Consider the following 13,419-nt stretch of genomic DNA (forward strand, 5'->3'; position numbering starts at 1 on the left):
GTCCTAGCAATAACATTTGTGGAAATGTTTAGTTCATTTACAACTACTACAAATAAACAGATATAAAGGCAGTTAAACGTATTGTGATAGGGTAGTATTTTAATAAACCACTGGAATTAGCCATCTATTGTCCATCTGCATATTCAGTTTTGGGAAGATGAAGACCAGTGTATATTATGGCAGCATTGGGCACACAAAGAGAATATGCAAGAATTCATGTGTGTAAAAGAGTGGGAGATCAGTGGAATGGTGAGGATGCAGGGAGTAGAGCTGACAAAGATGGATGAGTTTAAATAGTTGGGATAGAACAGTACAGAGTAATGGGGATTGTGGAAGAGAGGTGAAAAAGAGTGCAGGCAGGTTGGAATGGGTGGAGAAGAGTGTCAGGAGTGATTTGTGACAGACTGGTATCAGCAACAGTGAAAGGGAAGGTCTACAGGATGGTAGTGAGACCAGCTATGTTATATGGGTTAGAGACGGTGGCACTGACCAGAAAGCAGGAGACAGAGATGGAGGTGGCAGAGTTAAAGATGCCAAGATTTGCACTGGGTGTGATGAGGATGAACAGGATTAGAAATGAGTACATTAGAGGGTCAGCTCAAGTTGGACGGTTGGGGGACAAAGTTGGAGAGGTGAGAATGCGTTGGTTTGGACATGTGCAGAGGAGAGATGCTGGGTATATTGGGAGAAGGATATTAAGGATAGAGCTGCCAGGCAAGAGAAAAAGATGAAGGCCTAAGAGAAGGTTTATGGATGTGGTGAGAGAGGACATGCAGGTGATGTAACAGAATAAGATGCAGAGGACAAAAAGATATGGAAAAGATGATCCGCTGTGATGACCCCTAACAGGAGTAGCTGAAAGAAGAAGAAGAAAAAGGCACACAAAGGGAACCAGCCTTGGGTGATGAAATCAGTCCTTCAGCCAGACAAATGAATAAAACGTCCAGCTTGCAGATTTAGTCTTCATCACCAGATGGCAGCAAAGCAAAAGATGTTATTTCCTGCATTTCCTATAACATTTAAATTGGGTTAACATACTTGTGTGTGTGTCTTTTAGCACTGCATAGTTAACTGGACATCTCGTTTTATAGCTTATAGTTTTTTGCCTTCTAAAGTACTTTATGCAACATGCACTTTGCAGAAGGTGTGTCGATCTTAGTCATGTTTCTTGATACACTTGCTAATGGCCCTAGATCTGAACTTACGTCCCACCAGGGTGGGTCCCAGATGTCTACCAGCTGTTTTCCCTCAATATCAGATCTAACTACTTTCATTCTACATTTACTATTTAGTCTAGAAATGTAGTTTCAACACAAGTGGCACATTCCCAATCAATTCATAGTTGGACAAGCATTTTGTACATACAGGTTAGAGGTAGTCATTTTGCAGATATGATAATCTCAGTGTTCTTATAAAAGAACATAAATTGCAATCTTCTCCATATCATTGGTTTGACAAATTTGAATTGTAACAAAAACTATATCCAAAATGCTAATTTTCCTTCCAGTGCATTTCAGTTTTCATTCAAGTGCATATTTAATAGTTTTGAATTCTGTTGCTTATATATAATGTCAAATATAAAAATCCCACTGAATTCGTTTTCTTAACCATATGAGATTTTTTTAGCAATGACAGAACATTCAAAGTACCATAGCTCATTATTTCAGATTAATGTAGTATTTCTTAAAAAGTACATTTTTCTATTATCATGGCATCCCACACTCTATAAGACCACCTTTTGAGATCACCACCTTTTGTTCTTTTTAATTCTTTTCTGCCGTATTCCACATCTCTTCATTCATTCAATATTTGCACATTTGGCACCAGATTTTCAGAAACAAACCTGCAGTTTGACTTCTGTTTCCCTAAATGACTAACTGTTTGATCTTTCTTTGGACACATAAACTTTGTACTTTACCCTTTTATTAATAATTAAACAGACTTGGAAAGAGATCTGTTTGGGCCTGTATTTTTCTAAATTGTGTTTACAAGTATAGTATAAGTAGCATTCCTTATTTTATTTCAACATAATGCATTGTTTTAACACATACTAACATCTGTTTATTTTCTTAATGCTGGCTACTTATTTCCATAGTGTGGCAATCACGAGACACCACATGAAACAATGCACTTATAAGGTGATTTTCAGGGCATCTTAATAATTCTCTCTTTTTGACTTGCATATATATATATATATATTTATTTATTTATTTTTTCCTAAATGTGACCACTTGCTGCTTTAAACAACAAATTATAGTTGTTTATGAAAAAAAAAAATGCTCAGCTTAGTCAGTCATTCATTTTCTAAACTGTTTTGTCTTGAACAGGGTCATGCTGATTGCTGGAGCCAATCCCAGACAACAGACTAGGGCCAGTTTAGTAGCACCACTCCACCTAACTTGCAAGTCTTTAGACTGTGGGAGTAAACTGGAGTATCTGGAAGAAACCCACACAGACACAGGGAGAACATACAAACTCCACACAGGGACCACCTGGGGTGTTGATCCCAGGTCTCCTTACTGCAAGGCAGCAGCACTACCACTTTGCCCCCATGCTGCCCATGCTAAATTTAATTCTATCATTTTTCATTATCATAATACAATAAGAAATGGTAATGACAACTGGCAAATTCCATCATATGTCAAGACACACAAAAAACAAACCTGTGCCCATACAGTAGCAATTTTTGATTAAATTACTGTGACTTTCAGTCTGTCCTTAATCACTAAATAAAACATAAAGGTTCCCCTAATTACTCCTGCATTTTATTCATTCTCACAGATTTAAAAAATTTTGGCAGACATGGTTAATCCAAAGAAAAAAAGTGTGCTGTAAAACAGGTAAACAAACAGGTCTCTACGTAAGGCCTCAACGCTACTTTTACACTTCTCACTATAATACATTGTCTATCTGCTATGTATCCAGGTATAAATTAGTAAACATAATTAAATCTACACATTCAAAGGTGAATCCAGTGTTGGCATAAAGACTGGCGGGAGATCACACTGAAATCTCATTGACGGCCTGACCTGTGTAGTGTAAGAGAAGGGGGCTTTGATCGTTTGTCACATTGATGGGCTCAGTACAAGAGTGCTGGTACTAGTTTCTCACCACCTCATGATTTTATCAACCTGATCACAAGTGAATTTGCAACTTTTTTTAAATGCAGTCAATTGCTGTCTAATTGTGGTCAAAAGAAAATGTGTCTCTGTGCCTGAGTTGGGTGCTGAACTTGATCTGATTCACTAGGACTGATTCAAGCTGTATTACAAGAAATGGATTTGAATTTGTGTGTGGGTTTGGAATTATGTAGATATTTTACAGTGTGTCTACTTTGTTTGTTTTATTAAAAATTTATCACTATTTTTTCCAAAAATAATTTATATACATCTGATTGTTGTCCATTGTTCCTGAAGTCTATTACTCTGAGGATGCACTATATTAATCGCTTAATTTATCAATTTGTTCCAATAGTAATGTCTTGTTGTCTGAAATGTTTTGTACTATGCATATTTTCCAGTTGGCGCAGTGGTAACGCTGCTGCCTCGCAGTTAGGAGACCTGGGTTCGCTTCCCGGGTCCTCCCTGCGTGGAGTTTGCATGTTCTCCCCGTGTCTGCGTGGGTTTCCTCCCACAATCCAAAGACATGCAGGTTAGGTGGATTGGTGATTCTAAATTGGCCCTAGTGTGTGCTTGGTGTGTGGGTGTGTTTGTGTGTGTCCTGCGGTGGGTTGGCACCCTGCCCAGGATTGGTTCCTGCCTTGTGCCCTGTGCTGGCTGGGATTGGCTCCAGCAGACCCCCGTGACCCAGTATTTGGATTCAGCGGGTTAGACAATGGATGGATGGATGGATATTTTCCAGTTAATTTATAAGACAATATAAATGAGTTTTATGGATCAATGACGACTCATTCAAGAGAGGGAATTATCTGAGAATGGGGAAAATCAATCAAAAATAGATAATAAGCCATTGAATAATAGATGGATAGACAAAAAATAAATATTAATCATTAAGAAAGAGTTCTCAGTGAGTATGATGTAAGTGATTTGTTTTTGTTTAAATGCAACCTTTGGAATTTATGAACAGATACCAGATATAAACAGATATCTTCATAAGATAGCAATGAACCATTTTGTTGAAAATGCATGCTTGATTTTTGCTGGACTTTTTTTTTTTTTTTTAAATTGAAGGATCCTTGATTTTTCTTTCACAGTCCTCCTGGTCATTTTAATACTTACCTGGCGTCCCTGTTTACTCTTTCTTTCCTATTGCTTCACTGTTCTGTCATCATCATAGTGTATATTTGTACAGCAGATGTTTAATGAATTATTTTTAAATGTTTTCCAGAATTGCAGCCAATCAATTATTAAAGAAGGCTAACAGATTCCATTAATCTATACATTATTTGAATCCCACAGGGCAAAGGGAGATTAAGCCTATTCCTAAAGAACTGGGTTCAATTATTCCTAAATAAGTTGGCAGTCCTTTGCAGGAAAAGAGATTCTGATGTGCAAAAATCTTGTCACTTTCTTTCTTTCTTTCTTTCTTTCTTTCTTTCTTTCTTTCTTTCTTTCTACACTCCCTAAGACTATCAAGTAATTTCTGACTTTGAAAATGGTTGGAATGAAAGCTAGGATCTGCATGGTCACTCAGCTGAGGCCGCAAGAAATATCTGGACAATAGAATAGTGTCAAACAACACTGCCATTCACTGTTTGACAGGACTTTCATTCTAATTAAAATAAAACCCAAAAATAACCTGAAAATTGAATTGTGGTTGCTACTGTTGTATGGCTTTAATTATTGGCTAAAGGAATGTAGCTTATATATATTCCTTTTGTCAAAGTGTTTTGTTTTCACCAGATACTCCAGTTTTCCTTCCAAACTGTTAAGATAAGCATGTTGTATTATAGGTTTACAGGGTCATTATTGTCATTTGCATTAAATGATTATTCAAAATTAGGGCAGAGTGGTGGCTCTGAGGCTAAAGATCTATGCTGGTATCCCAAAGGTTTCCAGTTCAAATCCCCGTCACTGCCAAAAGAAATACTACTCTGCTGTGCACTTGAGCAAGGCCCTTAACCTTCAATTGCTCCAAGGTTCTTTACAAAGGCTGACCCTCCACTCTGACCTCAAGGGGTATGCAAAAACTAACAAATTCCTAATACGAGAAATTGTATAAGGCAAAATAAAGAACAACAAAAAAAAAAGGCCTTGTAATGGTGAAAGGGCCCATGTTGAAGTCAAGGTTAGCAAAATGGAAAAGAAAAATGTCAGTGACTGTGCATCTTTTTTTGTGTTTGTTAAGTGTGATGATACAGCGCTCCATGCACAGTCCATGGTTTGTAATTTTTCCATTCCAATTGATATGCCCTACAAAATAATCTGGTGTACCAGCTGTTCAGCTTTCTGAATGACCATCACCAGTCAAGCAGTCATTGAAATCAGTAATATATAAGAGTGCAGTATCAGGGAAAAATTATTTTTTTTGTCCTCATTTGAATATTTATTTTCTGTTTATTTTTTCTAATTTAACTATACTGCCTTGGGCACCCAGGCCTCATTTATTTTTACGGGACTTTCATTTCTCCCTATGTTGATATGCTGTTTTTAAATAATAAACTGATAAGACTAATTGTGCAATGATGATTGTGATCAGTGGCAGTATGCCTTAAATGAGTTCATTCTCAGTTTAATAGATCCCCAAGGAGTGGCATTTCCACTGAAGTTCACTTTAGGAATCTGACATCTTTGATGCTCTCAGCTTTGATCTCACGCTTTGATATCTTGTTCCAAATGTGCTTTTATTTATTTACAATGAATTGTGCAACTATAATCTGTCTTTTTTGTTATCTGGAAAAAAAAACTAACAACTTATCCTGTTATCACAAAAGACCATAGTTAACACTGCTTGAAGATGTCTTGTTCCATAAATTTTCAAACAGGTTTGCTTAATTCCTTTATCAAAGTTGTTTAAAATAGGCCTAGATAGATCCATTCCTGATTTTTTTTTTTCATATACTGTATATCAGTCATATTGTAGAAAAACAGTCACTAGAAAATATTATTAGGTTTCCCAGGCCCCATTTTTGATGTCCCAGGCAGCTTAGATCATAGGGTTATATAATGAAACCTGACTGAAAGGTCTGTCAAAAGCAAAGCAGGGTGTGATCAACTCGATGCTACTTTGGGCTTCACGTCATTACATTAGGATAGCCTAACAAACTGTATAATCCTATCCAGTCTTTCTTCAAACCCATGAAGTAAGGTCAGTGAACATAGTAGAAAACAAATGATGTGAAATTGAAACTTTATTCAGTGCTTAAGGTTTTCAAAATGAAATTAACCAGAAATATACACACTGCTCAAAAAAAATAAAGGGGGCACTTAAATTACATATTGGATCTTGATGAACAAAATATTCAAATGGAAAGTTTTTACTGAGAAATGCTGTATAATTTGTTGAGAACAAAATGATATAACAATGGTTAATGGAAACCAAAGTCACCAACCCACTAAGGGCCGGATTCAACATCACACCGAAAAGCTGATTCAACTTGCATGAATTTCATCACTGCAGCTCATAATATAATGTGACTTGGTAGTGTGTATGATCCCCACATACCTGTGTGCACTCCTGATAACATCTGGGCATGATCCTAATGAGAAGACGGATGGTGTCCTATGGGATCTTCTCCCAGACCTGAATCAGGACATCAGTGAGCTCCTGGTCATGCTGGATGATGCTGCAGGCTGCATAACATTCACCACTGTGTCTCCAGACTCTTTCACATTTGTCACATGTGCTCTTGTGTGTTCTCTGGCAAATGCCAATCAAGCTGCATGGTGATGGGCTGTGACTGCCAGTTGTGTGCTCTCTGGTGAATGCCAATCGAGCTGCATGGTGATGGGATGTGAGCACATGTCTGCTTGAAGATGTTGGACCCTCATGCCACCCTCATGGAGTCTGTTAGTTTGGTCAGAAACATGCACACCAGTAGTCAGCTGGACGTCATTTTGTAGGGCTCTGTGTGTACTCCTCCTGTTCGTCCTTGCACAAAGGAGCAGATACTAGTCTTGCTTCTGGGTTGATGCCCTTCTAAGGCCCTGTCTAGCTCTCCTCATGTAATGGCCCATCTCCTGGTATCTTTCATCCTCTTCAGACAGAAACCTCATTACGACAGCACGTATGGATGTGTCATCCTGGAGGAGCTAGACTTTCTGTGCAACATGAATCGGCTGCTGGTTCCACCTCATGCTACTACCTCATGTAGTGACAAGAACAGGAGCAAAACACAAAACTAAAGAAGAAACAGTCAAGGAAGGATAAAGAGTGAGCAATTGTCTGTGGTCATCACCTGCAAAACCATTCCCTTTTTTGGGGTTGTCTTACACCTCTCCAGTGCACCTGTTGTCACTTTCATTTACACCAAAGCAGGTGAAGCCAATTCACAATCGCTTATGCCTTCTAACTGGACCTCTTGATATCACCGAAGCTTAATTGATTTCATATTAGATTGTGATTATTAAGTGTTCCCTAAATTTTTTGAGCAGTATATTTTTCTGAAAAGCCTTTTTCCAACGTAAGGTAATGGGGAACTAGAAAATATGCTACCAGGTTCAAAAATAAAGTAGAAACTAATCTTAGAGAACAAACAAGAGGGGACCATATGGTAAAAAAACCCAGTTTAATTAGCCAATAGCTAAGCTGGCCCAATATCTCATCAAGATTATTTTTTAAAAAGGTGTCAGTATTTCTGCTTAAACTATGTGACTCAGTCTTCTGTTCCAGATTCCCACAACCCTGTCTGCGAAAAAATGCTGTCTGGCTGAAAGATACTTTATTATAAATTATAATGCTTTCCCCGACTATATGAATCCCTGTTTAATTGAAAAGATCCAATTTTTTCCTTTTGAGAATTTTCAAGCCTTGGGCTACATCTAAACACAGCCTTCTCTGCTCAAGACTGAAGAGGTTCAATTGAATTAGCCTGCCAGAGTCATCAATTAACATAACCTGCAGGATTTGGAAGTACATAAATAAAAATGACACATACATTTTGAGAACATGCAAACAGGATACAGTCCACGATTGGGACAACATTTAAAAAAAAGAGAGACAGGAACACTAAACACTATGATACCTTTATCATTGAACATGTTTAATCTTTGCTATCTTACCAGCAGTAAGCACAAGGAACCAACCTTTGCTGTATAGGGCAGCAGTTCAGTGCAGAGTACCCTCATGGCCACAGTCTCAGTTGCTTACTCATATGGTGCAAATTTAAAGTCACTAATTAATCTGTCTCTTGCAGGGAGTGTTGTCCCAATGCTGGGAATTGCACTGTGGAAAGGTTGTTCTGCTTATACCTCAAAGCTATGATGATGGCAAAATGAACACGATAACATCAAAAACAAAATGACACAAATTAAAAATTCATATTCACAGTAACTTGAACTAAATTATTTTGTTCAGCCTGAAATTCAGGTCATGCACTGCAGTGAGAATTTATTTGAATATTTCTAGAGCAGTCAGGATGCTGATTCTGTCTTCCTCTATTAGCAGAGGTGCTTTAATGCATGAGCTGCTGGTGGATAAATGCTGGATAAATGAGATTTTAACAATGGACGGGAGTTGGAACCTATACCTGTAAGATCAGGTGAAAAGCAAGAACTAACTCTAAAATGTGCAGACCATGAAGAGTTCATTCATCCTGTATTGAATCTGTTTATTGAATCCATCTGAGAGACATCATCTGCAAGGACGAAGTTGACTCCGGATGAAGCATCTATCCACTCCAGGACATGCTCACAGACACACCCTCTCTCTCATATTGGGATGTAAGAGGAAAACAGAAGCATCCATAGAGAACCACATGCTCAAGGAGTGCAATCTCATTGATTTCACAGTACATACATTCAAGTTTCTTTCTTTCTTGTCCAGTTCAGCATGATGTGTTTTCCCTATCTCAGTTCTGTAATCTACTGTTAGACCATGGTAATTTTAATTAATATGGTGCTAGGCACCTTATTAATGGTACTAAACATGAAGCTGGAAAACAGTTCCAGACATTTCCACCCACATCTCAAAAATATTTGCATTATTGCAAGTGTTGTCATAGATGTACTATATGCAAAATTCAGATTATTTTTGACTGCACCTCATTTAACAAGCTGTGAAGCAGCTAAAACAGATTATATATCACTTAGCTTAGCTGTTTACTTGTTCCCTTTGGTCTTTTTTTCGAAACTTCTTTTTTTTTTTGTCGCTGTTAGATTACTTTTTACAGTAGGTTTCATTTATGGCTATAGGCATGTGTAGAATAATGGCACAAAACAAAAATAAAGATTTGGGGATTGGCCCCGTATATTGATGGGCAGATTAGCCACAAAAGAATGAAAGCGGTTTTGAGTGCTGTAAACAATGACAAAGACAAATTTCAAATGAAAAAGCAGAGAATTCATATTAAGAAGCAGGAAATGGTGATGTCATCAGGTTGGGACGGAAGTGAGGTCGTCAAGGTGGGTCATGTAGGTGGGGTGGAAGTGAGGTTATCTGGAAGGAACAAAAATTACTTAGTCTTCCTTGGTTCTGTGGGAATAAATAGAGAAGGCATTAGTACCCTACCCTTGAATCGGACCCTTTGGCTGTCCACTAATCACACAGGAGTGACACATGTTTTTCCAATATTTGTTACTGTAAGTATCATGCATAATTTATGATGGACAGACCATTTTCCATTAAATGATGTCATATGTTTTATATGTAGAAAACAATGTAACCTGTCCTTTGGTAAAAATACTAGGCATTTCTACCAACATCCAGAGATCATTTTCATAGTCACATTGACTGTATTTCATATATATCACACATCTACAGTATACACATATGGTACATACAGCATGCTGTAGTTCTCTACTAGGGAGCTGTAGTAAATGTCCAAGAGGCTGCAAAATGAAATAAAATAAGCAGCAAAATTCTCAAATCACTAAAAATGAAGCTACTGTGGAAATGGCAAACTTACCCTTCTAAAGTGGACTGCTTCATCAATGTTCAAAACATGTTACATACAGCACGTAATGGCTGTTAGTTTTCTCAAACACCTTTAACGTTCGTTTCACATATATATTGTATCCATATATAATTTAGCCAAATTTACATTTAGCATTACAATGCGTCTCCAGTGTCCATTCATGTTTATCTGCATGGCATAGCACACTGCAGCTACTAACATTTAGTTTGGATGGAAATTAATTGCTTATAATGACCTATAGAGAAAATTAATAACAAGATGACATGTCACACTGCTATAGATCAATTTAGTTTTTAGTATGATGGTAAAGATGTTACAGTGTCATGAATGAAATGGCAGCTCAATTTCACACACATTGTTCATTTTTTAAAGCTGCACAGATATCAGGGCTGGCCTCCTTTTCACGGCTCACATAACTGATGCCACTGCCCTACACATTTTTTTTTGTGTATTCTGCTGACATGATTTTTGTATAAGGAGAGGAAACACATTTGCATTACGACTTGTGTTAAATGTAGCTGTTGCTAATGGAGATGCTTGATTACTGAATCCAGAGGATAACTGTTATGTTGTGTCATGTATTAAGCCTGATTAAGTAAAATGTCAAGGAGTATCCTGTTATTTCTTATACGGTGAAGGCTGTGGTTATGTGTTCATATGTAATAGAAAATGGGGGGTGGAGTTCAGAGTAAACAGTGTGTATGGAAAGAGCGATAAGGAGACAAGTGTGTGAGAAAGACATATAAGCACTTGTGGCTATTTCAAATTTGTTAAAATAAAGTTTTCCTGTTGTTCATTACCCTGTGGGATTGGTTGTATTTAGAAGTATAATAGAAGATAAGAAGATAACAAAGTAGGATCTGGAATAAAGTTATGAAAAAATATTTGCCACCACTAATTCTGCAATTTAAAAACATTTTTTTATATATATTCAGAAATATGTAATCATTTTATGCGTAATTTATAAGGTAATACTTGAACCAAGTAAGTAGTGAGCAGCTTTTTTTGTTATCAAAAATATCTTCTATGACAAATCATGTATTTTGGAAATCTCAAGTTAGGATATATCCCTAAATAATGCCTGCTCATTTTATGTTATGATTAAGAATTTCAAACAGAAATAACTTTTATTTAATAAAGAGAAACAGGTTATTTTTGAAATGGTGTATTAAATTTGTAATATGCTTTAAAAGATACAGGCAGTGTAAAAGCACTAGCAGCAAATATCCTTTTGTTAATAAATATAAGTTCAAAAACAAGCATCTTTTTCAAGACTGCATCAAAAGCACAAGAGGGAAAATATCACGGCCTATGTTGGGGAGCCCTCAGATATTCTCATGGTACATTGGGGGACCTTGGAATAACAAAATATTGAGAACCATTGCTGTAGCATATACAGTTAATAGTAATACATTATGTAAGCATTGAGTTTATTTTTCACATTTCCTTTTGCAGAGTTGTTGACCATGAGCAGCAGCAGTGAGAGTTCAATTGAAAGCGAAGATGAAGAGCTCAAACAACAAATTCCAATCTTTGCATTGGCTCCTCAAGTAAATGTGGAGGAGAAAGGTCCAACTGATGTCTCTGCAAGCCCAGCATTTCGCTGTCTCGATCAGGTATGACTTTTTACATTTTAGCATTATACCATAGTTTGTATTTGTGATATAAATATTATTTAAAATTAACTCTAACCCTAACCCTGGACTGGTTGCAGTTTACACTTTCTCTCCATATCCATGTCAGATTTCCTTCCTCAGCGTAAAGGATTAAGTTAATTGGTATCTGTAAATATTTGTGTGCCCTGTGATGGACTGATGCCCTGCCCAGGATTAGTTCTAATTGTATGTCTTTTTGCTGTCATGACAGATTCCAGTCCAGCACCAGCTGAATTAATTAATCTAAAGATATATAGATAACTTAATAATTTTAATGTATGTTGACTCTTCCTCTAATGGAGTCCTATCCATTGTTGTTTCCCACCTTACTCCCTATGGTTTCAGGAAAGCCTCCAGCCCTCGTGAACCTGAACTGGATTAAGCAAGTTTAATAACAAATGGACGAAATGATATCAGTTCTGATCATCACAATGGCTCAGGGGATAGCGCTACTGCCTCAAAACTCCACAGACTTGCATTTAAGTTCTAGCCTGACCACTCAGTGGGTAGAACCCACATCCTAAAGATGTGTGTTTTAGGTTAGTGTCTACAGATTTGTATGAGAGTGAATGGGCAATGGGCCAGTTTAGAGTCAGCTATCAATCTATCAATCTTCACATCTTCTGGATGAAACATATAAAGAACCGAATAACATCCAGACTGCACACATGCAATGACTGAACCCTGTTTCATGGAGCTTTGAGGCATTAATGATAACTGCTGAGTCATTTTAGATGAGCTAAAATGAACATTATAAATATATGATGATATAATGTAAACTGTGGCACAACTGGTTTAATAAGACATTAGTAAGTTTTCATAAGGTAATTTCAGCACATTCAGAATGAAGATTACAAGTGTTTTATGATTGCTATTGATATTTTCTTTGTATGAGTTGTGATGTTATAACAAAAAAGTAAAGCAATCATAAAATGTTATATTGTCATACTGGTTTATGGAAGAACTGACAATAAACGGTATGACTGACTGCAATGTGGTACTTGTAAGCCATTGGTTCATGTGTGTTGCATGTAATGGTACAACAGCTCTAGGAAAAAGTGCTAAGTGTTTGGTTGCTCACCTGTGCTTCAAAGTGGTTCAGGCTGGTTAAAAGAAAAATGTGCATAATGGATCAATCACATAAAAAATGATCACGGGTTGATATTTGGCATGCTGAGATCTTATGTGAGGACTGTACTGCAACTTCCATAAGGAATGTGCTTGGTCACAGTATGTCTGCTGTAACATCTGCAGTGTTTTAATAGCTGATTTATCGAACAGCTGGAAAAAAATTGCATGTTGGCTTATTGCTGAGTACTGGCAACTATAGCAGTGACCAGTCTTACAAATGAATGACTGTTCCTGATATTTAATATACTATACTCAAGGAATAAAACTTTTAGGGGTGCAGTGATATCACCAGTGTGCACTGATAAAGAGGGACAAAAGCTTGTCAGTTTAGATGAGTGTTTCATAAGCTCAGGACACTTACTTTCTCAGTTTTTTTCTTTGTAGCTTACTTAATGATTGCAAAGTGGAAGTTTCAAGTCCATGATTAGACTCCTTTGCAATATATTAATAGTTTCATACACACAAAGCAACATGTTTCTTCTTTTTATTGCCTGTACTTGAGGTGATTGCAACTAAAAACTCTTCCTAAGAAAACCAAAACTTAGACAGCCAAGAAAATGTTAGAAACAAATTTTTATATTTATTTATACTTTTTTTATA

At 37.0% G+C, this 13,419-nt stretch overlaps 1 protein-coding gene across 2 annotated transcripts in view; it reads left to right on the forward strand.

Moving 5' to 3' along the window:
- The window catches only part of ccdc146 (coiled-coil domain containing 146), a 152,738-nt gene that overhangs the window by 3,267 nt on the left and 136,052 nt on the right, over positions 1-13,419 (forward strand). The window contains exon 2 of one of the 2 annotated variants that reach the window (XM_039761027.1): positions 11,489-11,649. In XM_039761027.1, coding sequence (XP_039616961.1) covers positions 11,500-11,649 — 150 coding nt within the window. In that variant the 5' untranslated portion in view covers positions 11,489-11,499. Of the gene's footprint in view, positions 1-11,323; positions 11,650-13,419 lie in introns of those variants that run through there. The other variant, XM_039761028.1, reaches the window with a different exon arrangement.

Source organism: Polypterus senegalus, chromosome 8 (assembly GCF_016835505.1).
Source record: "Polypterus senegalus isolate Bchr_013 chromosome 8, ASM1683550v1, whole genome shotgun sequence".
Lineage (NCBI taxonomy): Eukaryota > Metazoa > Chordata > Cladistia > Polypteriformes > Polypteridae > Polypterus > Polypterus senegalus.